At 32.1% G+C, this 22,801-nt stretch overlaps 4 protein-coding genes and 1 long non-coding RNA gene across 23 annotated transcripts; 2 read left to right on the top strand and 3 right to left on the bottom strand.

Annotated features, from left to right (window-relative positions):
- Nucleotides 1-171: 171 nt before the first annotated feature.
- RagC-D (Ras-related GTP binding C/D) lies at nucleotides 172-3,205 on the bottom strand. Its single transcript, XM_011061087.2, has 8 exons — nucleotides 3,120-3,205; nucleotides 2,948-3,012; nucleotides 2,494-2,654; nucleotides 2,001-2,407; nucleotides 1,790-1,926; nucleotides 1,568-1,710; nucleotides 1,342-1,490; nucleotides 172-1,227 (listed from the first exon to the last, which is right to left on the bottom strand). Exons 2-8 carry the CDS (start codon nucleotides 2,954-2,956, stop codon nucleotides 1,028-1,030), a joined length of 1,206 nt encoding a protein of 401 aa, XP_011059389.1. The 5' UTR covers nucleotides 2,957-3,012; nucleotides 3,120-3,205; the 3' UTR covers nucleotides 172-1,027.
- Nucleotides 3,206-4,977: 1,772 nt separating this feature from the next.
- LOC147910676 (uncharacterized) lies at nucleotides 4,978-8,965 on the top strand. Of its 14 annotated transcripts, none has more exons than XR_015548480.1 (4): nucleotides 5,016-5,132; nucleotides 6,067-6,198; nucleotides 6,288-6,339; nucleotides 7,149-8,965. It is a non-coding gene; the product is annotated as an uncharacterized LOC147910676 (long non-coding RNA). The 14 variants fall into 14 exon arrangements; XR_015548479.1 differs by lacking the exon at nucleotides 5,016-5,132 and adding an exon at nucleotides 5,143-5,396; XR_015548481.1 differs by lacking the exon at nucleotides 5,016-5,132 and adding an exon at nucleotides 5,403-5,878.
- LOC105149034 (nudC domain-containing protein 1) lies at nucleotides 8,607-10,919 on the bottom strand. Its single transcript, XM_011061204.2, has 4 exons — nucleotides 10,664-10,919; nucleotides 9,588-10,566; nucleotides 9,051-9,421; nucleotides 8,607-8,862 (listed from the first exon to the last, which is right to left on the bottom strand). The coding sequence occupies exons 1-4, from the start codon at nucleotides 10,776-10,778 to the stop codon at nucleotides 8,663-8,665; spliced, it is 1,665 nt and encodes a 554-aa protein (XP_011059506.1). The 5' UTR covers nucleotides 10,779-10,919; the 3' UTR covers nucleotides 8,607-8,662.
- Nucleotides 10,920-10,978: 59 nt separating this feature from the next.
- Nucleotides 10,979-22,507, top strand: ABCB7 (ATP binding cassette subfamily B member 7). 5 transcript variants are annotated; one of them, XM_011062060.2, is made up of 11 exons: nucleotides 10,979-11,042; nucleotides 17,709-17,960; nucleotides 18,022-18,229; nucleotides 18,383-18,549; nucleotides 18,645-18,923; nucleotides 18,990-19,164; nucleotides 19,264-19,421; nucleotides 19,526-19,689; nucleotides 19,828-19,957; nucleotides 20,067-20,342; nucleotides 20,695-22,507. In XM_011062060.2, the coding sequence occupies exons 2-11, from the start codon at nucleotides 17,919-17,921 to the stop codon at nucleotides 20,944-20,946; spliced, it is 1,851 nt and encodes a 616-aa protein (XP_011060362.1). In that variant the 5' UTR covers nucleotides 10,979-11,042; nucleotides 17,709-17,918; the 3' UTR covers nucleotides 20,947-22,507. The 5 variants fall into 5 exon arrangements, with proteins under 5 accessions (XP_011060362.1, XP_011060197.1, XP_011059970.1 ...); XM_011061895.2 differs by lacking the exon at nucleotides 10,979-11,042 and adding an exon at nucleotides 14,102-14,203; XM_011061668.2 differs by lacking the exon at nucleotides 10,979-11,042 and adding an exon at nucleotides 14,282-14,449.
- Pdss2 (Decaprenyl diphosphate synthase subunit 2) lies at nucleotides 11,050-14,251 on the bottom strand. Of its 2 annotated transcripts, none has more exons than XM_087416849.1 (7): nucleotides 14,111-14,251; nucleotides 12,804-13,170; nucleotides 12,599-12,724; nucleotides 12,306-12,501; nucleotides 11,922-12,188; nucleotides 11,674-11,829; nucleotides 11,050-11,573 (listed from the first exon to the last, which is right to left on the bottom strand). In XM_087416849.1, exons 2-7 carry the CDS (start codon nucleotides 13,136-13,138, stop codon nucleotides 11,418-11,420), a joined length of 1,236 nt encoding a protein of 411 aa, XP_087272975.1. In that variant the 5' UTR covers nucleotides 13,139-13,170; nucleotides 14,111-14,251; the 3' UTR covers nucleotides 11,050-11,417. The 2 variants fall into 2 exon arrangements, with proteins under 2 accessions (XP_087272975.1, XP_011060483.1); XM_011062181.2 differs by lacking the exon at nucleotides 14,111-14,251 and adding an exon at nucleotides 13,812-13,952.
- Nucleotides 22,508-22,801: the final 294 nt, after the last annotated feature.

Genomic DNA, 22,801 nt, shown 5'->3' with positions numbered 1-22,801 from the left:
GTATCGACAGCAAATTATTCGAAGATAGTGAAAAATTTATTAAACTTATTACTGATCTTAGTCGAACCTTATTAACAGAAATCGCGTATCAAAGTTTACCGCCATCAGGCATTCCCCTACCAATCCCGAAGTTAATTTACGAAAGGACTTGGCAAATGAGGTAAGAAAATGTGACTATATTGTATAGATATTTTAGTTAAAGTTTATACAATTACTAACTTTAAAAGTTTTAGTTCGGAATCATTGTTACCTGTTGAAGTATCCTTAAATGAGTATGAACAAACCTTTTCTTACATGCGCTGGTATCAATATGAAGAACAATTCTTTGTTCTAAATTCGTCATCATGTACTTTACACGACGAGATAAAAAATATCATCGCTAATTCATAACATTGTAAGGAGTATTTTAAGCGGATATATAAAAATAAAAATATATTCAATAATATTTCAAATACAATGAAATGTTGTCTATGATGATCTGATAAAATCACACAATTTAGATTTAAAAATTGCGAACTGTATATAACTTTAGATTTTAAAACTAGAAAAACGTAAATATATATAGATATAGACTTAAATATAACGCACATACGCGCGCATACATTTTACATACATACTGCTATGTTCATTAAGATACATAAAGAAAGTAATAAGACATATTCTACGCGCTCCAATATTCTACGCAAATATTAATCATAAAAGTTTCGTTATAGTAATTTGAAGATACAGTTTAAAAATATAAAATCAGAATACACACACACACGCACACGCACGCACGCACGCACATACAAAATATATGCTTGGTAATATTATTGACAATTTATATATATTTTCGGTATGAGAAAAATATATTTCATGTATAATATAATAATATATTATAAAAAGTATAATATATATTAAGAAAGGAAAAGTGTATTTGTATACATATTTGCAAAAAAGAGAATTTAAAATAACTAATAATGAAGTTAATATTAAGTTTGTTATGTTACATTCGCTTGGTAAATTCTATACAAATTGTACATAAAAATTAACTCTGTGCGATTACAACGGTACCATTTTGTCCAATAGTTCCAGTTTGTGACACCGTGGGAGCATTTGACGTTTCACTCGTGCTAACAGGAGAGGATGAATGATTGGTCGTGTTTGTAGCAGCTAATGCCTTGTTTCGTAATTCGAATACTTGTTGTATTGCCTTGCGGAAACACAAAAAGTTATAGTCGATCACACCTATAAATTAAGAAGATAAACGAAAATAATAACAATTAATGCATGTTATACACTGCCATGTAAGAAAATGTAATTTCCTTTAAACACATACGATATTAAAATTATTATTTTCACCTTGTCTATCAAAATTATCCTCTCGTAAAATGCAGACCAATGCTAAAAATTTATTCACTTCTCGCAAATACAAGATTGTACCATTATTTAATTTAATTAAACTGGAACTTTGATTATCAAATGCAGCAGCTTCTAAATCCTCTCTTAATCTGAAACAGATATGAGTAAAATGCAAAAAATAAATTAAACATGTATATATGTATACAAACCAAATATAATTGTTTACCCATATATACAAGAAACATCAATAACAACATCAATCATATCACAACATAGTTCATAACTTTGCATATCAACAGGTGAGCTATCCGTTGCTATATATATTTTTGAAACAACATCAAATAGAAATGCCTTCTCAATTGCTGAATTCTGTAAATATAATTATATTAAATAAATATTCTAGAGAATTTGCTATAAAAAAAGAGAAAAGGATAAATATTATTCTTACTGATATAAGTATATTAAGTAAATTTTCTAAAGTAGGCAGCTGCGGTATTAACTTCTGAACAACTTTGCTAAATGCTTCAAATATACTGTGATCATATATTGAGGTCAAATGAAAACTCAAATGTATTTGATCACATCCTAGAGAAGATATGTAAAATAAGTAGGAACAGTGCTTGATTCTTTAAATTCTTATCTCAAAATCTTTTTATTACCGGCATCTGCTAAATCATCATTGGCCCTTGTGTGTATGTCCCTTTGTGTTTCCATCTTACAGTCATCCGACAATCCATCTACTTTATGGATAAAGACTTCAAACTTGATGGCCTGATTAACCTTGTTTGCCTTTGTGACTGTCGCATGAAGCTTATTAAGTGCCTCCATATAATCATCCTGTGCATCTATCACAAATACCAATGCTCCACAACCACCAAATATCATGTCACTGTCAAAGGTAGGATCAAAGAAGTCGATTTGCCCAGGAAAGTCCCATATTTGAAATTGTACAAAGCTCGAATTGCTTATATCATCTTTAATTATCTTATTTGTACTTTCTAAGAACAGCGTCTCGTTGGGTGACATCTTGTGGAAAACCACTTTTTGTATCGATGACTTACCGCTACTAAAGAACGAAAGGAAACGATATTAATATAAATATTTTGACAAATTTGTGGGGTATCATCTTAACATAAAGAACTTAACCCATACCGTCTGAGACCCATCAAAAGTATTCTAGGCTTTTGTTCTCCAGCTAGTGGATCCATAGATCCCTCGGTTTCACCATCAAACGGTGCATATCCAAAATCTTTTGGAAAAGAACTGCTTTGATAATGGTCGTCATAACCACTTTGATAATGATCATCATCATCCTAGAACAATATTATAGAAAAAACTCTATAAAACATGAAGTTTAAATAGTTTACAATAAATCCTTAATATATCTTATAACTAGAGACAATGTTATTGTTCACTCCAAGTATTAATGTACATAATTTATACTCTAATATACATGTGTGTCTAAATTAAGTAAAATATTCAACAGAAATACAAGTAATGTTACTTTTTTTTATATCAGTACCACGCTTAATTGTTTATCACCTTGGCTTATTATTTCCTCGACTGAAATTCAAACAGAACCAAATTCATGTTTTTGTCCACTTACCATGTTCATAAGATTAAATAATCTTTGTGCCAAGATTCTAACCGTTCTCCCAAAGGATTAGGAACCTGAAATCCGAAAAACGCACAGTGCCACGCCGTATCACGCTGGATCGCGATTACATATAATGGAAAATTATATAGGCTACAAAGCTTAATATAATATCTTTATTTACAGTTGACGTAGGGTGTGTGTGATGATGCAATGCCAGTTCAGTGTTACCAACTTTAATGAGCCGGTTCCTACTGGGCTAATTTACATTGGGCGCCTTCAGCGGACTCAATAGCTGCGTTCAGCGGACTCAACAATTAAGAGAGCGCTCGCTGTTATTGAGCTGGTTCGGAAATATCACTCGTTGGTGTGTTTCGATGACTTCAATGGAGAAGTAGTGGTACGTGTGTTTTTGGGTGAATATTCTCGAATGGCTTCCATATGGCATGTGTGTCATCTCAATTCTATCTCACCGCTCACGTTTAACCCTAACTTTAAGCTAAATAACCGATGAAGAAAGAGGTAGAATGAAAGAGGAATGATGGCGGTATATGATTGTAAAAAGAAAAGAATATAAGCATTCCTTCCACGATTACCGGCGCCTAATAAACATTTCACTATCATATCGGGTAATTATATGTTGCTGTATCGACTTTAGACAATGGAAATTTGAAAATTTTTCATCGTGAAAATTCAAATTAATATAATGCTGATTCTACAATGAGTCTGTAGTCTTATAGGCCTTCAATAAGCTATAGATCATAAATTATAAGTCATAAGTTAGAAATTAACCAATCACAGTAGTCAAGTTTCTGACTTCTGATTTATGACTTATGGCTCATTGTAGAAAGCCTATTAATTTTAATTGATGAATTTGATAATCAGCGTTAGTCTTACAAGTTGGCTATTGGTCAACTTTATCGACTAAGACTTCCAACTATCGACTCATTATAGATCAGCATAACAGATTTGACAACTAACCATATTCTGATTGTAACATGTCTTATTATTGTAAATCCTCAAAGAAAATTGACATCAGTGATATAAAACTTTAAATGCTGGATGTTACTTCATCGTCCAAAGATCTATTAGTTCCTGCGAGGCTTATTGTCGATCTTAGAACAGTTAGTTTTGTTCTAAATAGTACTGAACACATACAATTTTACAACATTTATACAAATAATCTGTTGTATAATATGCGTAAAATATTATTAAAGGAGCAATATAAAAAAAAAGTTAGAATAAAAAATAAATTAAAAAATATTATAATAAAACTTAGAACAAATTTTCTAGATTAATATAACTTCAAAATTTTTTGACCCAAGAACGCGATGTAATTGTCCTTTTCTCCCATTCCATGGAAAAGAAAAATTTCGATTGGTCGATTCCCTTATGCATTATGCATTATGCAAGTCTGTGCTGCGGCCATAACAGACTAACTCCCCTTGCTTTTCGCACGGATGATTTAGTGGCACTCGATGTGACTCTCGACATTTTCGAACGATCTCACACTAATGCACACGAGTATTTCCGAACGGCTAGTGTGATTAGTGGCACACCAATGAGTGTTTCCGAACGCAGTCTTGATTCTTCCAGATCTAAAATGCTGATTGGATGATCTAAAAGAATACACCAATAACAGCGAACGCAACTGTTGAGTCCGCTGAACGCAGACAATAGGTGCATCCAGAAGCACAACTGTTCACTGAGTTCAGTAAGCTCTTGTATCTGTTTGGTCTATATTTTTAGATCTAATGGAATAATCAGATGCAAGAGCTCACAGCGCTTAGTGAGTGGTCGTCCTTCTGAATGTACCAAATAGTTGAGTGAGCGCTCGCTCTTTTTGTGTATTCTCCTAGATCTAAATTTTTGATTGGATGAGTTAAAAAAATACACCAATGAGTGCATTCAGAAGCGACGTTCGCTCACTGAGCGCTTACTAAGCAGAAAAGAAATTAATCTATTATTAATATGTTCATTTTTTTGTAACGTAGAATAACTTTATCTACTATAGATAATCTTTAATATCATTTTTCTTACTTATTTATTACTGTTTATTATTTCTCTAATGCCGTGTTTAGACCGTAAGATTATGTAGCGCTCAGTGAGCAGTGAAGTACAATATAATCGCTCCATCGCTCATTGAGCGCTACATAACTTTATGGTCTAAACATGGCATTAGAGGAATAATAAATAAGTAAGAAAGATGATATTAAAAATTATCTACAGTAGACAAAGTCATTCTACGTTACGCATTCTAATAAATAAACATATTAATAATAGATAAATCCTTTTTTTGCTTAGTGAGTGCTCAGTGAACGATCATCACTTCTGAATGCACCCAATAATAGTGAGCGCTCACTCAACTGTTGAGTGTGTCCATTTGGTACATTCAGAGCCGGCTGTTTAGTAGAATCGATCAATTGCGATTGACAGTTAATCACGATTAAATTTGATCGGCGTTAGTAAAACTGGCCCTTAATATTATATTCGCTCACTAAGACCCGATTGCACCAACGTTACTTTGATTTTAAGTGAGGCTTAAAACTTTTTCTGTCTCTATCTCTCTTTTACTTTAAAAGATAGAGAGAGTTTCAAGCCTCGCTTAAAATTAAAGTAACATGGGTGTAATCAGGCCTTAGTAAACTCTTAAGATCATTTTACATTAGTCGTATCGTGGGAAGCGTCATAAACATCATGCGACTTTAAAATTAAAGCATCGGATTGACTAAAGCAACAAGCTTATGATGTCTACGATACGACCAATGTAGAATAGCCTACACATCTGTTTGGTCTATATTTTGGATTTATTGGAATATTTCAATGGATGCATTCAGTACTACAATCGCTCACTGAGCGCTCAGTAAACAGTTGTAGTAGAGATCTTTTAATCAGAGATTGACTTGATCAAGATTTCGTCAAATTTCTTCGATTAAGAAAAGAGTATAAGAGTATAGGAGTATCTCACTCCTCTATAATAGCAGTGTGTATACATAATAATATATTGGGTCATCTAAAAAGTATCCGCGGTTTTTTGTCACTAGATGTGTGTTGATGGTCATATATCTAGTGACAAAATACCGCGGATACTTTTTAGATGACCCAATATAACATAATTAATACTCTGACAGGGATCTCTGTAGAGATAGGCGGATAAATCAACTATATTAACTCTATAGAGACTCTTAAGATTGATATGATTGGACCTGAGGCGATTCATAAGCACAATTGCCTCTCTGCTGAAAGAGACTTCATGAAACCAGGTTCTCTGGATGTCGTATGGTACCGCTCATAATATATTACACCCTTGGAGGCGAAAAGAGTTTTCATGTATCCCTCGAACTGAATATAGGTGCGACTCTTCGACTTGGTCAAGAAATCTTCGTAAGGCACACGAAACGCCGGTGAGTACCTATCCAGCACTGCCTGCTTGGCTACTGAATCCGTAGCTTTGTTCCTCGGGATGCCGGAATGAGCAGGAACTCAGAACAGGATAATGCCATCTCTCTGCCTTTGATAATAGCCTCATAATAAGTCTGCTTGATAAAATAGATGTAGTTGCGATGAGCTTTCCTCGTGTCCTGAACTGCATCAAGAGCACTCCTGGAATCCGAGAAGATAACATAATGCTGCTGTCCAAGGTCTGTGGCAGCGAGAATGGCCTGGAATATGGTCCAGAGCTCCGCTGAGAAAATGGACATTTCCGCGGGGAGTCTATGATTGATGTTACTAAGTATCTCGAGAGAAAAAATTCCGGTTCCGACAGCACTCTCCAGATTCTTTAAGCCATCCATGTAGAAAGACATGGCGTGTACTGAGAGAATTTGTAGGAAGTCCACCACAATTAAATTGCTGTTGTCCTTTTGATTGCATCCAAACATATTCTTGACGTATGTTATTTCCTGGGCATATATCTCATAAGTATACCAAAAGGCAGGGGGATAGGTAGAGCGATGGATAATTCGCTTCTCGTAGCGACTAGTGATGTAATGCTTGAAGAACCTAAAGCTTTGAATGGTCTCCGTCTTGGAATTCCTTCTAATGACAGTAATTTCAAGCTCCTCCAGCACTGCGTACGCCAAGTTGAATTTGTTTACCAAATAAACATTATAAACAAATTTAGAAGCCTTATAAACAAATTTAGAAGCAATTAGATTAAATAATCTAATATTTATTTTGAATTCTTTAACTTCACTAAACATGACGTTGATAGGTGTCGAGATACGATATCCCATTGCTTTTCTAATTATTTTGTACTGGACTGCAATGTGAGAAAGTCCATCGTAGAAGGATCCCACGAAAAAAATTGACAACCGTATTCTACGGCGCTTCGGAAAGCGGATCTGTAAATAGTTAGAAGAAGTCCGGGGTGAGATCCCCATTTAATACCTGAGAGCGCCAAGATGACATCGTAAATTCTTCTGTTCTTGTCTATTAAATAGCGGAGGTGATGTCTTCCACTAAGTTTGTGATCCAGGATGACGTTCAGGAAATGATATAGTTATGAGTCCTAGGTATGCTCCGCTGATGGACAGGCAAGCGGCGGTCTTCATAGGATGGCCTTGCGAAAAAATAATCCAGCTAGACTTCTGTGATCTCTAGGTTCCTATATTTTAAATATCCAATTGCTCTGTCAAGGGAAGCCCCTTGATAGAGCTAGATGGAAGCGATAGCGTCATCTAAATTCCGTTGTGTAGAGTAGAGGACATCATCCTCATATTACAATAAACGGATGTTGAGATGGAGCTGCTGGTCTAAAGCTCTTAAGTATACATAAAAAAAAAGAGCGCTCAAGATGAACTCTTGAAGTATTTCTTTAAGAGAGGTATACGGGCCGTATAACTCCCTCTCGATAACGAAACTCAATTGCCTATTGCTGATGAAATTCTCAACAAATTTCCTGAGAGGAGCAGGAATGCCTATCTCGAAAAGGTCAGCCACAAAAATGTGAGGATCGACATTATCAAACGCCCCCGCAATGTCCAGGAAAACCACTACTGTGGGAGTCCGGTTGAGAAAGCCCGTTCTGGCGGAAAAATCGCAGTGGTAAGTGGTAAGAACAGCTAGATTGTCATCATAGGCCTTAAAAGGCTTAAAGCCTGACTGTTGGAGGAAGAATAGGCCGAGATTCAATAAACCAACTTAGTCTGTAGTATAACATTCACTCTATGAGTTTGCATAAAGACATGAGGGATATGAGTCTAACCGCGTTATTGCCTGCTTTGGGAATCAATACTACCAGCGAGTTTTTCCAGGAATTTGGAAAAAGCCTCTTATCAAGGATTTCATTGTAGACATCTAGTAAGCGTGCCAAGAATTCTGCAGGAAGATTAGTAATCATAGAGAAATCAACTTGATCCAATCCCGGAGCCAAACGCTTCTTAACAGATTTCAGGGGATCAATTCTGTATCTTCAAACAAGATGAAAATTATAAAATGTTGACTAATAAAATTATTAGTATTCTAGTAAATTCATTCACTTTTGTAATTTTCATCTCGTTTCAAGATATAGAATCAATTCCCTGAGCGTTTCTTAGCTCTTTAGGACTAAGTAGTCGAAGGACTGGCCAGCCAACTGCAAGGGGGATTTGTGCGGCCCTTCTGTTCGGCTCCTGTCTAAGCCTTTCCAGTCTTTAGAGCAACTCTATACATATACAATCATTATACATGATTAAAAAGTGTTTATAATTATTTTATTTATCCTGATAAAAAGTACGAATAGCATTATCACATACGGATTTGTAAACGATATAATTTATCCTTTGAAAGTACAATCAGATATTTGTTTGTAGCTACGACGCCCATAATGGGAGAAGCTTGGCAATCAAGATCAATAATTCTTTGTTTGGCAGATTTTGCTCCGACATCAGGTCTCTCATATAGGAACACATGTCGTGTGTGTTCTACTATAGCTATGTACGAGCCATCTATAAAATAAGTTGTATTGATATTGTTAAATAAAAAAAATTAATATTAAAATATAATATATTCTATAATATATGTACAAATAAAGAAAAGTTTTAACAACAATATATACTCTATTAATGTAATAATATTAATATAATATTATTTATTATTAAACAAAGATATTTACAAAATTTTTCTGCTGTCTTACCAATTGGAGATACACAAAATTTTTTATTGCTTTTGCTAGCTTCGACATAGCCAAATCCAGGAAAGCTATGGACATGTTGCAAATTCCATTGAGTATTATCGTTCCCATTGTCCATTTCCCAGATGCAGGCATCATGATCATACCTTAGGCACACTGTTTGCCCATATTTTTTTTTATATGTAAACAACACATGATTGTTGCTTCCCAATCTAGCTAAATGTGTGGTTGCCCGCGTAAGAAGATTAATCCTTTGTAAAAACTTATCTTTTCCCTCCAAATCGCACTCTTCTAATTGTTCAGCATTAAACCCCACACAAGGTTGATCCCCTCCAACACTGTTATTTTGTTGATCTGTACATAAATGTGCTAGCCTGTGTAAATAATAATACATTATATAATGTTGAAAATATAATGAAATAAAATAATTTTAAAATAATTAGATATTATATAAAATGTTAATGTTAATGTAGTTAAATTAAAGTTTCTGAGCTTAAAGCTGTATGTATGATATGTGTAACAATATATAATAAAAAGTACCTAGCATGAATTTCTGCAGCAAGAGCCTCATTGGATAGACATTCACCTCCAGTGTCGCCTTTAATTAATTCACTCCACATTAATCCATTTTCATATTTGCTTAAATCAATTTGCAATGTATCCTCTTTGTGCCTCCAAGTTGCCATATTCTCCTCCAATCTATGTTGGCACTCCCCTTCTATTAATATCTCATTATCTATTGTAACAGATAATTCTAATGGCTTGATGCTTATTTTAGGTCGTTTATTACTATGCTCTTTTGGTACTTTAATCCATACGGTAAGTGATTCTTCGTCTTGTGACCAATAGTACTTTGGAATCTTTATTTGTGAACTGACGCTTGGTTTTTCTATTTCAGTTTCAGTTTGTTGTGAGTTTTTATTCTCGAAACCAATGTTATCCTGACAAATAGAATGCAAATAATTTCCATTTTCTTCTACATAAACATAGTCTACTGTGCCTTGTACTTTCAATAGCTGTTTATCTATGTTATACACTTTCGTTATTTCATTTTCCACGTACAAACCATACGATAATAATATGAGCTGTGTATATTTTTTTTGATTATCATCTGTAGCAATAGCACATATAGTTAAAATAATTTTGGAACTTTTTTCTATATATTGAACATTCATGATGATTCCTGGTTTTTCAGGAGCTACTGGAAAAACCTTCCTATTTTCTTCTGTATATCCTATCAATATATGCAAATTTCCACTACCATCAGAAATTGCCACAATATTATTCGAAGTAAATCCAATTGATGGATTATATGTTATTTCTGATGAGCTTATATCTGTATGTAATTTATATACTTGATCCAAGGAACCATCCTCATCTAGACGCCAAACAGCTAAAGTTTCATCAATGAACCAGCATGACATGTCGTACACATTGTTAAATAAATGATTATGAAAAGCAAAAAGTCTTGCTTCCAACCAGGATTCTTGATTATGATTTGGCTCTAATCTGTATACATCTGAAACATACTTTTGTCAGAAGATCCTACACTCTTTAATTGTTTGCTAATATATAATTGTATGTGTATTCCATTATATTTTTATATTTATACTTACGGTTTCTTAGCCTATTTTCAGAAATTATAGAAATAACCTCATTGAAAAATTGATATTTTTCAAAAGATGAGTTTATCAAACTCTTATTAGGACGTAACTCGATTATTTCTGTCATTGTTGCTTATATTAATAAATATCAGTAAAATATGTATAAATTCTTGAACCGATAACAGAACAAATTACTGACAGAAACTGCGTTCGGAAATATCACGCGGGTGCCACTGTGTATCATCTTATCTTTATTTAACATTGGATGAACAATAAGGAACGATACAGGGAGCATTCGGATGATATTTCCGAACGCAGAGTAAACTCACCTAACCCTAACTTAACTTAACCTATAATTAGACATTGGCTGATATTAATAAAAAGTACAAATGTAAGTATAAATTTAAATATCAGTGTTTTATATACTACATTGTAAAATACAAAAATTTAACTATATAGATATATATATATATATATATACACACATAATATATTTATAATTTTTTATAATTCTATAAAAAGAAAGCATTTGTATATCAAAATATTTGATTCCGATATAAAAATATTTATAAAATATATAACAATCTATATTTTATATAATAAACATTTTATATTATAAATTTAATAATTGTTTTTTAATAACTTTATCTAATTTACTTAAAGTTCTTTTTCGACATAATTTTGCTTAATATATACAAAAATATATATTGAAATTTTGCCTTGAAATTGTAACTGATCAATAAAATAAAAAAATAAAAAACTTGTGTTAAAAGTCACCTATAGCTACAATAATATTAGATAATGCCTTTCTGGCATCGCTTTCTTTAAATACACTTAAGATTTCCATTGCCTTTTGTGAGTGCTTCTTCACGAGCTCTTTAGTTAATCCAATACCTGGACCAGTTGTAACAATGTCAAGTACCTATGAACATGAATTATTCATATAATCTTCTGTTGAACACACGATAAGCAATTAATTTGATTGTGCATCAATTTTATTAAATATTAATTATTTTAAAAACCTTTAAATAATCAACATTCTCAACTGAATCCAATCCCTTATCGAGTTCTATTAAAAGTGATGGATCATGTTCAACATGGAACATAATTGGAGCAGCACACAAATTTTGCAAAATTCCCTTGTCTTTATTAATGCATAAACCTAAGTCCAAGGAAGCCTGTAAAAAAATTATTACAAAAGCTTATTAAAAATATTACAAATATTTTACAAAAATTGTGGCAAAAGATGAATTTATTTAAAATACATTACCTGCCAAGCTAAAGCTAAGTGTTTGCCAAATTCATATCCCTTCTCTTCTATTTCTTTGCTGTGACCAGCTAATTTTAATGTACTTTGGCAACTTTTTCCAAGCAAAGATCCAGCACCATAAGTGTTCAAAAGTGTCCATTCTTTCAGTGCGTAATCTGTGCAATCCTCAGGTGGTATTGACGGTATGGGAAAATTTTGATTGTCTCTGCGGGCTACAAACTCTGCTTGACATAAGTCTCTTACTGCAGTTGATATTAATAACAAAAGCTGAAAAATATCTTTTTTATTAGAAACCTCTTAAATTAAAAAAAAATTTCCTTCTTTTTCTTGTAATAAATTACAATGACACACAGCATAAGAAAAACAGCAAATATGTATATTTACATCTTGATTTTTGAGAGCTGCTATTTCAATACAACTAGTGCTAAGCAAATAATCACCACACAGCAATGCTATTTTATTGCCGAAAGTTATGTTGTTCAATTCTGTGGATCCTGTATCTATATTTATATTTACCAATCCTCTATGTATTAAATTGCTAGTGCGTATCATTTCTGTAATTTCCGCCAGTGCTCTTTGACTGAAACACATATATATATTTAATATTTATATTTTTTCCTTCATGATATATATTTTTTGTAATGTTAGCAGGATTTAAATTTTTATGTATAGTGTACCTGTGTAATACACCAGCAGCTTTATCCTCTTCTATAGGTTTTGCATTCAAGTGACCAGCAGCTTTGGAGATTAGCAGCAAAATGAGACCAAATGCCTGCGTATTACGTCCATTATAAATAATGGCCCTATTAAAAAAAAAAGAAAAGAAAACGAAAAAAGTACAGATAAAATTTCTACTTCTAGGAAATTCTTATGATAATTTACTTGGCTGTTTTTAATATAGGATGATTTGATCCAACTAGCTTCCTCAAGTGCAACGCAATATTGGCAATCTCGTCGCTCAATAACCATCGTAAGCTTAAGAAAGACGTCGGATATCCAACAATCTTCTCTGCCTCCGACATAGTTTTATTCCAGTCCGTTTTTTGACTCACTGCTAACTTGTTTTCTGCTTGATTAACGTTACTGAAGTGGAATCTATTTAGTACAGAAGTACAAACTGCTCTTTGAGTTTGAAAAGTCTTACATGACTTCCACAGAATCATAGTCACAAGATTGTTTTCTTTCCAAATTTTGAACACAGCTGTATTTGCAGACATCGTTTATTTTTTAAACTACCGTGGATGATATTCTAGAAAAAAATCAATTGATCAGCAAACATTAATTTTGACTAAAGTTCATTCCTCTACCTCTAAAAGAATTGATGAAAAAATTATTTGTTCAGATTTACAAGCATAATGTTAAAAAAGGCTTTTAAATACAATATTAAGTACACAAGAATTTAAATATAACAGTAGAGGAACTAGTATGCCTTAAAGATTAACAGAAGAAGTATGAATCATTAAAACTTTCTCTTCTGACCTAACTTTCCAAAATTTCTCATACAATCATTTCATTCATATTTTTACACAAAAAATTGTTTTATATTGAAAACTTCCATTAAAAGCTCCTGAAAAGCCTAGTCAGCAAAGTTGACATTAAATTAATATTAAAATTATATTATAAATAAATTTGTGTCAACATAAAATTATATTAATCTGCAAAAATTTCTAGCGGCTACTTTTTTATCTTTAAAATCAAATTAAAAAAAAAGAAGCTGAACATATTAAATAAAAATTAAGAATGAAATGATTTTTGAAAGAAATGGAATATTTATACGAGATAGAAAAATAGGTCAAAGACAATTTATTCACATGTACGTAAAAATGGCATAATAATCGGATATGAAATTAACAATTTTTTTATAGCACTTTATAGCATCAAGGCACTTACCGATCTTTGAACGGATTAAATTAAATAAAGGAAATATCGTTGTTCAAATCGTATTTGTAAGCCTAGAATATATGCTACGTCTCACGTACATCTAAATAGTGGTGACTGGCAGTTCATGATGAAAGAGTTCACTGCTGAACACTCAGTGAGCTCTTGAGTGTGACTTGTTTGGTCTATTTTAGGATCTAATGGAATATGCCAATCAGATGCAAGAGTTCACTGAGCGCTCAGTAAGCAGTCATGCTTCTGGATGCACCTTCAAACTTTGTGCATCATGCGAATTGAGTTATCATGTTTACCATATGTTTTACGGCTAATTCATATTAAGGTTATGGTGTTGCGATGTCGTGATGATTGTGATTACGATTGCCGCAGTATACTTATATCGATTTGTAATGGCATTTATTTTGGTATCCATTTAATATTTTCACGAGAAAAAGAAGGCATTATTGAAAAGAAAAACGAAAAAAATGTTGAGCGTACTATACAATCGTGTGTCATGTGAAACACTGCATAATAAAAAGCTGTGGAGCACGACGAGATACATGTATAGCAGCGGAGTCACGACACGATTGATATTATCTAATAGATTCCATATTACCAGGCGTAATTCTATATTTCTTTCTTTCGTCATCAGGGTAATACATCCAACAATTTTTATAACCAGCAATATTTATAACTAAATTGCATTATGGCATAGGCTTTTGCATTCAATTATCGATTATATAATTACATACTGAACAAAATACAATGAAGCTAAGCGCTACATTGCACAGAAATTTTATTTCACTTGCATTAGAATTGCTAGGAGAGGCAATAACTCTTATTTCTTTATAATATTCATTCTTTAACGTGTGTATTTTAGTTACGGCAAAATACATCATTAAAGTACTTGAAATACAAAATACAAAATAGTATTCAATTTAATATTTGAAATATGAAATACAAATTGTATTTCAAATACAAGTATTTGAAATATGTTCAGCCCTGATTACATATTAGATAAGCATGTACACATATGACTGTACATATTTACTTTTAACATTATATATATATACATATATATATAAAACTTTACTTATTTATTTGGTTCTATATTTTATAGTATTTTATTATATTTTGTGTGTTCCTTGTTATATTTTATTATTTATAAGATAATCAGTAATAAATATAGATATTATACCATAATTATCTTGTGCAATATTATATCAAGTTTTGAGATTTTATACACAAAGAAATTTTATATTATTATTTGAGATGTATCATGATAAGGTGTAATAATCATAATTTATTGGAAAATTTATTATGGATGAGTTGTTTGCAATAAAGATTTTTGTTACTGCTTCTATAGACATAATCATCTGCATATGCAATGGGGCGAACGTCGAGAAAACGCCGCCGGAGGAAGAGGCTTAATTTCGTAAAATTGAATGAGAATACTGATGAGTCTCTGACACATTTAAAATCCTGGCTTCTAAGTGAAAAGTGCACATCGATTCATTATTTAATACCAAAACATTTTTCCCTCTCAGGCAGAGGTTTAAAAACATTAAAGCGCATAGAAAGTGATGAAGTACTGATTCAGTTACCTCTTCGAATATTATTAACAACAGATGTCTTATTGCAGAGTCATATTAAAACTTTATTCCTGTATACCACTGACAGTTTTAGCCCCCAGTGTATACTTGCAATGTTTCTTGTATATGAGACACATTTAGGTATAGAGTCAAAGTGGTATTTTTATCTAAAAACACTGCCGCAGTCTTTCACAAATCCAGACTTTTGTTCCAATAAAGAGAAAGCAATGTTACCAAGTTTTATATCGCGTCCTTTATATCAAACACATAAATTGCAAAAAGATTTTTCTTTGCTAATGAAAGTTATAAAACACATGGATGTTGATAGAAGCCATTGTCCTCATTGCAATGTGTGTCTACAAAAGATCGTAACATTTACAAAATATAAATGGGCATATTATGTTGTCAATACACGAGCTGTATATGTAGATGCTAAAGTATGCAAAGAGAATGTATTTAACATAAAACAACCTAATAATTTGGCTCTCGCACCATTCTTAGATTTATTTAATCACGATGTGAACGCCGCTGTTAAAGTATCTATTGTCACGGATAACTATCAGAATCAATTTTATCAAATTGTTACTTTGAAACCGTTTGACAAAGAAACGCAAGTGTTTATTAATTACGGTGCACATGATAGTCTCAAGTTATACATCGATTATGGATTTTTTATTCCATGTAATCCGCTAGATGAAATCCAGTTTAACATCTTTGATATAAAGAGATGTTTTGATATTTCGAAGAATAAATTAGATTTTATTACATTTAATGGCTTCCATAAGAATATGTCATTTACTCGCGACGGTTTGAATTACAATGCAACAATGGCATTATTTATATCGAGTACAAAGTTAGCGAAGGACCGTTGGAAACTGAAAATATATGGCGAAACGTTTGATATAGAGGAACAGAGTATAATCAATAAGCTAGGAATAAGTATCTTAAACTCGAAAAGAACGAAGTACATGTGTGCTTTAAGTAATATGAAAAATGTTAAACTTAAGAGCCTGAGCTTTTCAATCGCGATTAATCTCGTAGAAGAGTATATTAATATCTTAGATGCTGCATTTACTTATATGGAAAAACTAAAAAATGCTATATTATATTAAATATAATACAGCTTTCCAAATTAATATAATTTACACAGTACAATATAAAATATATTTAGAAAATGATTTTTGTACATACGTATACATATGTAAATTTCATTAAATATATTTTGTTTTACAAAATATTATAATGATCGAATAATAAATAAAATATTTCTTTGATTTTCTTTTTATCCATTGTATGTAATATATATATATACATACATACATATATATATATATATATATATATATATATATATATACTGAGTAGTTCAGAAATAGTTGGCCAAACTCTATATTCCACTCATTGTAAGGATGAAAAAAATCATATAAACATGGGTTCGTTTCCTTTCCAAGTTATGATTTCTTATTTAAATTGTATGTATTTACATCGGACGACATGCCTCGCTTCGACGTTTCATGAATTTTACTTCTATTCACCTTCTAAAGTAAACAAAGAGTCATTAGATAAGTCTGTATGGAATTAGAATCAGTCTTTATTTAAGCATTTAAGAGTGAAGATAGTATTCATCAATATGGCAGCTTATTCTGACATCGAATTAGCGAGTCTAAAATTATATTATCGCTGCGTATGAAAAAATACGAAATATTCCGAGAGTAAAAAATTTTTGAACGTCTTCAACAATCCATGCGACGTCGATGCGAAACATGCATCGATGCGGAAGGAAATCATTTCCAGCAATTTCCGTAATGAAAATATAGCTATAAGTAAAAAATATAAAATAAAAAATAGATAGTATAAAATAAAGTATAAAATAAAATATAGATATAAGTATAAAATAAAATATATATATAAGTATAAAAAACTGTTTATAACTTGGAAAGGAAGCGTTTCCGAATCCATGTGAATTTATATGACTTTTTTCATCCTTACAATGAGTAGAATATGTTCTCTTAAAGTTTGACCAACTATTTCTGAAATACCCTGTAATTTTTTAGAAATAATAAATATTTTTCAAAACAAATTTTTTTATATATGTAAATCATCAATTTATTATGCTATATATAGCATGTTATCTAAATATATAGTTTGTTATCTAAAATGAAGATAACAAGTGATCATTTTTACTTGGTTCGATTATTTTTTGGAAATTTTAAGTCATAAAACATATATGAATACATTTGTTACATATTTATAAATTGATAATTATCATGATTGGTATACGTCGATTTTATATAAAAATTAAATGTTTTTTATATTACAGTGTTGTAGCGGCAATGTAATCGATCGTGCTCAGAAGAAGAAGAGTGTGCCTCAATCTAAATCTGTGGTGCCGCCAATAAAATTAGTATCGGTTGTTACTGGATTAACCGGAGCAAAGCCTGGCCAGCAAAAAAGAAATTGCTTCCATCCTGGTATTTCTAGCTTGAGCAGGGATGCTATTGACTTACATGATAAATCGTCGGTCACCAATATGGACATGTTAAAGGCCATGCTTAGATACATTTGGCCAGAAGTAAGTAATATTATATTAATTTAAAGTAATATATACAACATTATGTATTCTATTTTTATAGGACGATCTAGAAATACGGAAAAGAGTAAAAATAGCAATAGGTTTACTTATAGGAGCTAAAGTCTTAAATGTTCTTGTACCATTTATTTTCAAGTATGCGATAGATATTTTAAATACCCACACCACAGCAATGTCTGGCAGTGCTGTGATGAATTTAACAAGTGCACCTGCAACAGTCGCGACTGTGGCAACGTCGCTACTTGTAGGATGTAAGGATGTATCTCTTATTTTGGAATATATCTTAATATTTTAATAAGAAAATTTTTATGATATATATATATATATATCATAAAAATTCTCTTATATATATATATATATATATATATATATGATTTTAAATAATTCCAGAATAATCTTTGTAGATGGAATAGCACGAGCTGGAGCAGCCGGTTTTAGCGAACTTAGAAACGCGGTTTTTGCGAAAGTTGCACAACACTCTATTCGTAAAATAGCAAAAAACGTTTTTGTTCATTTGCACAATCTCGATATGGCTTTTCATTTGAGTAGGCAAACCGGCGCTTTATCGAAGGTAATATATGAAATTTAGCAACTTCTTCTTTTATCATTTTCATGTCAAAAATATTAAAAAAGCTATATGCTACATCTTAAAATATTCTTTTTCAGACAATCGATCGTGGCAGCCGTGGTATTAATTTCGTTTTAAATGCCATGGTATTTAACGTTGTGCCTACAGCATTCGAACTAGCATTAGTTAGTGCGATATTGGGAATAAAATGTGGACCAGAATACTCGGCTGTAGCATTGGGTTGTGTGGGCGTTTATACTATGTTCACGTTAACTGTTACACAGTGGCGCACTAAATTCAGAATACGTATGAATCAAGCGGAAAACGAAGCAGGCAATAAAGCGATAGATTCGCTCATTAATTACGAAACCGTAAAGGTCAGTAGTAAAATGTACTTGTTTTTAAATAGATTTTTAAAAATACATATGTCTTGCTTGCTTCAGTATTTTAACAACGAGAAGTTCGAAGCGGAAAGATACGATCAATCTTTGAAAAAATACGAAACGTCGTCTCTCAAGACTAGCACGAGCTTAGCGATGTTGAACTTCGGGCAGAATGCCATTTTCAGCGGTGCGCTAAGCCTCATCATGGTATTGGCGGCACAAAATATCGTAAATGGTAATTACATTTGTAGTTGCTAATTTATTATCAAATTATAATATACACTACTTTTATAAAAAAAATTAATGCCTATATCTTTATTTCTTTTGTATATAGGCACTATGACTGTTGGTGATTTAGTGATGGTGAATGCCTTGTTGTTTCAACTCTCGGTTCCTTTAGGTTTCTTAGGCTCTGTTTATCGAGAAGTAAGACAAGCTTTTATTGACATGCAAACTATGTTTACTCTCATGACAACTGATACTGCAATTAAAGTAAGATTATATTGATATCTATGTGGCAATCTATTTCTATTTATTAATAATAATAAAATTAAAAATGCAAATAATTAAATTGTTTTTCGGATCTTTATTAACAGTCAAAAGAAAACGCACTGAGATTTTACGTGACGTCAGATTCATCGGAAATTCAATTTAGAAACGTAAACTTTCAATATGTTCAAGGAAAACCTATTTTTAAAAATGTATCATTCACTATACCGAGTGGCAAGAAGGTTGCTATTGTTGGAGGATCTGGTTGTGGGTAAGGTATTAGGTATATCTATATATAAATTCTTTAACATATAAATTATTCATCATAAATTCACCAACAATCCATCAGTAATTCATCAGTATCAATAATTGCTTCATGATTGCTTCATACAACCTTTTATCTTTCCAGAAAAACTACAATTGTGAGACTATTGTACAGATTTTTTGAACCAGATAATGGTAATATTTATATCAATGGTCATAACATTCGAGATGTTGATTTAGACGACCTCAGACAATGTATTTCAATTGTGCCACAGGTGAAATCAATGTTTCATCCTTTTCTTTCAAAGCCAATTATTTTATGTACATATACTGCAGCACTTTTTATAATATATCATTTATAACATATCAAAAACAAAATTGTAGGATACGGTACTCTTTCATGAAAGTATATTTTATAATTTACACTATGGTAATTTGAGAAAATCGCGCAATGAAGTTTTTGAAGCTGCGAAAATGGCAAATCTACATGACTCGATACTAAAATGGCCACAAGGATACGACACACCCGTGGGAGAACGTGGTTTGAAATTAAGTGGCGGAGAAAAACAAAGAGTTGCAATTGCCAGAGCAATTTTGAAAGATAGTCCTATATTGATTTTTGATGAAGCTACTTCTTCTTTGGATTCCATTACAGAACATGCAAGTTTCAGAAATGCTATATTTACAGAATGATTCGTATAAATCACCGATTTAATTATTAGTGAAAATGTATGAAAAAATAGTAGTTTATACAATGTGTACAAAAGGAGACATCATATAGTGAAACAATTATTTTATGAGTGTGGAGACATTGAGGACATTTTGAGGTCAATCATTTGGTGTTTAATGAATTTGATGTTCAAAACACTTGTTTCAAACTATTACTTTTTCATATATTTTCAAATTTCGCTAATAATTAAATCAATCGCTTTATACAAATCACCCTATACACACAATCATATTATTTAAATATTTCTCCTACATTCCTTTAATATAAATAATTTCTTTACAGAACATACTTGATGCCCTGCGTAATGCAACCGAAAAACGGACATCAATCGTGATCGCACATCGTTTATTGACAGTTATGGATGCTGATGATATACTTGTATTAGATCAGGGTAATTTAATTGAAAGGGGAACGCATGAGTCATTGTTATCTATACCAAATTCTTTGTACAGTAAATTGTGGGAAACTCAATATTTAGGCATGAAAAAATCACAAGAACAAAAAGAGAAAAATCAAGCTGGACAATTTAATTAAAGATAGTGTAACTAGGTAAACATATATAACACTGAATGAAAGTTTCAGCCTTTTCAAGTAATTACTTCAAATGTCTTATAGTTAGGGTTTAATAAATTATGTGAGATATACAAAAATAATTTCACAAATAGTAAAATATGTAAGGTGCGTCCCAAAATTTTCCGAACTTTTTCAATAGGGATAGGTCGGGTGGCGCCATCCGTGTGTTCGATTGCGCGTTTGAAAGGTACATCCCTAGCTGACTTCCAGTAAAAATTTCATGACATTTGGTTCAGCGGAAACGAAGTTATGGCGTCTCAAGTGTCAGTATGTTGTATACATCGGTACGAGAATGAACTTCGAACAAAGAGCCAATATTAAGTTTTGTTTTAAACTTGGTAAAACATTTACCGAAACCCATAATTTGATGAAACAAGTTTATGGTGATAATTGTGTAGCCCGTGCCAGTGTTTATGAGTGGTATACGCGATTCAAGAACGGTCGTGAGGACATAAATGACGACGCACATACAGGTCGCCCAAAATCGACAATTAACGAAAATTCCATCGAAGTTGTGCGTAATTTCATCAAGCATGAGCCAAAATCTTCAGTGAGATACATGGAAATGGAATTGAACATCCCCAAATCAACGATTTATCGCATTTTGACCGAACATTTGGGCCTACAAAAAGTCTGTGCACGATTTGTTCCACACAAGTTGACTGACGACCAAAAAATGCATCGAATTCAACATTCAAAGGACATTATTAAGGAAGCAAAAAAGGACCAAAACTTCCTTTATAGCATTGTTACTGGTGACGAGACGTGGTGTTTTCAATACGATCCAGAAACCAAGCGTCAAAGCGCGGAATGGAAGGCGCGAAACGACCCAAAACCCAAAAAATCGCGTTTAGAGAAGTCAAAAGTGAAGACAATGCTCATTTGTTTTTATGATTCCAAGGGTATTGTGCACAAAGAATTCGTTCCAGCAGGCCAAACAGTTAATGCTGTATTCTATGTAAGCGTTTTGAAGCGTTTGGTGCACCGCATTCGTCGTATTCGGCCAGAATATCGCGAAGGAGGAAGTTGGCGCTTGTTACACGATAATGCGCCATCTCACCGTTCGACACTTGTCACTGATTTTTTGACTAAAAATCACATTTTAACAATCAACCATTCCCCGTATTCGCCTGATATGGCACCTTGTGACTTCTACCTATTCGGTAAAATGCATTTGTCCATGAAAGGAAAGCGGTATGTGGACGTAGAAGACATCCAAAGGGCTTGTACTATTCTGAAGGACGTGCCTTTGAACGACATAAAACACTCATTTGAAATGCTTTTAGATCATGCCAAACGTTGTATTGAGTCCGACGGGGACTACTTTGAATAAACAATTTGAATTTGAAAAAAAAAGTAAACCGTTGTTGTTTTATTTCAAAAGTTCGGAAAATTTTGGGACGCACCTTGTATTACATTTATATGTTGTATATACAAATGTAAGTATTAAAGATAAGTGACAATATTTGTTACAAAGTCAGTGTACATATTAATATTAAATAAACAAATGTTACGCTCGTAATCTTATTACAAGCCTTCTATTATGTACATATATCTGAATAAGTATCCCCCCCCTCTCTCTCTCTCATTATTATTATTATTATTATTATTATATAATTATATAATTACACTTTGTAATAATATGAAATAATACATTCCTATGTGTAATATGCAATAAAAATTAAACATAAAATCATGTATCAAGCAGAACAAAGAAGTCAATACACAATTTTCAATTAAATTAAAAAATTAAATTTTTGATTTATCATGAATTTAATTTGATCAATAAACGATAAATAAAAGACTAATGCTCGTT

Source organism: Acromyrmex echinatior, chromosome 2, assembly GCF_024713525.1.
Source record: "Acromyrmex echinatior isolate Ae372 chromosome 2, ASM2471352v2, whole genome shotgun sequence".
NCBI classification, from domain to species: Eukaryota; Metazoa; Arthropoda; class Insecta; order Hymenoptera; family Formicidae; genus Acromyrmex; species Acromyrmex echinatior.
This window is presented reverse-complemented; position numbering and strand designations above follow the sequence as displayed.

Coding starts and splice junctions, on each gene's coding strand:
- RagC-D (XM_011061087.2), bottom strand. Junction 2,408..2,493: donor CTTTTGATGGGTCTCAGACG/GTATGGGTTAAG, acceptor TTCGTTCTTTAG/TAGCGGTAAGTCATCGATAC. Junction 1,228..1,341: donor GGATAATTTTGATAGACAAG/GTGAAAATAATA, acceptor CTTAATTTATAG/GTGTGATCGACTATAACTTT.
- LOC105149034 (XM_011061204.2), bottom strand. CDS start 10,778: ATGACAGAAATAATCGAGTTACGTCCTAATAAGAGTTTGATAAACTCA. Junction 10,567..10,663: donor TGAAAATAGGCTAAGAAACC/GTAAGTATAAAT, acceptor AGTATGTTTCAG/ATGTATACAGATTAGAGCCA. Junction 9,422..9,587: donor GCTGCAGAAATTCATGCTAG/GTACTTTTTATT, acceptor TTATTTACACAG/GCTAGCACATTTATGTACAG.
- Pdss2 (XM_087416849.1), bottom strand. CDS start 13,138: ATGTCTGCAAATACAGCTGTGTTCAAAATTTGGAAAGAAAACAATCTT. Junction 12,502..12,598: donor GCTGCTGGTGTATTACACAG/GTACACTATACA, acceptor TATGTGTTTCAG/TCAAAGAGCACTGGCGGAAA. Junction 11,574..11,673: donor AGAATGTTGATTATTTAAAG/GTTTTTAAAATA, acceptor TCATGTTCATAG/GTACTTGACATTGTTACAAC.
- ABCB7 (XM_011061668.2), top strand. CDS start 14,282: ATGTTGAGCGTACTATACAATCGTGTGTCATGTGAAACACTGCATAAT. Junction 19,165..19,263: donor GGCACAAAATATCGTAAATG/GTAATTACATTT, acceptor TTTTGTATATAG/GCACTATGACTGTTGGTGAT. Junction 20,343..20,694: donor TGGATTCCATTACAGAACAT/GCAAGTTTCAGA, acceptor ATTTCTTTACAG/AACATACTTGATGCCCTGCG.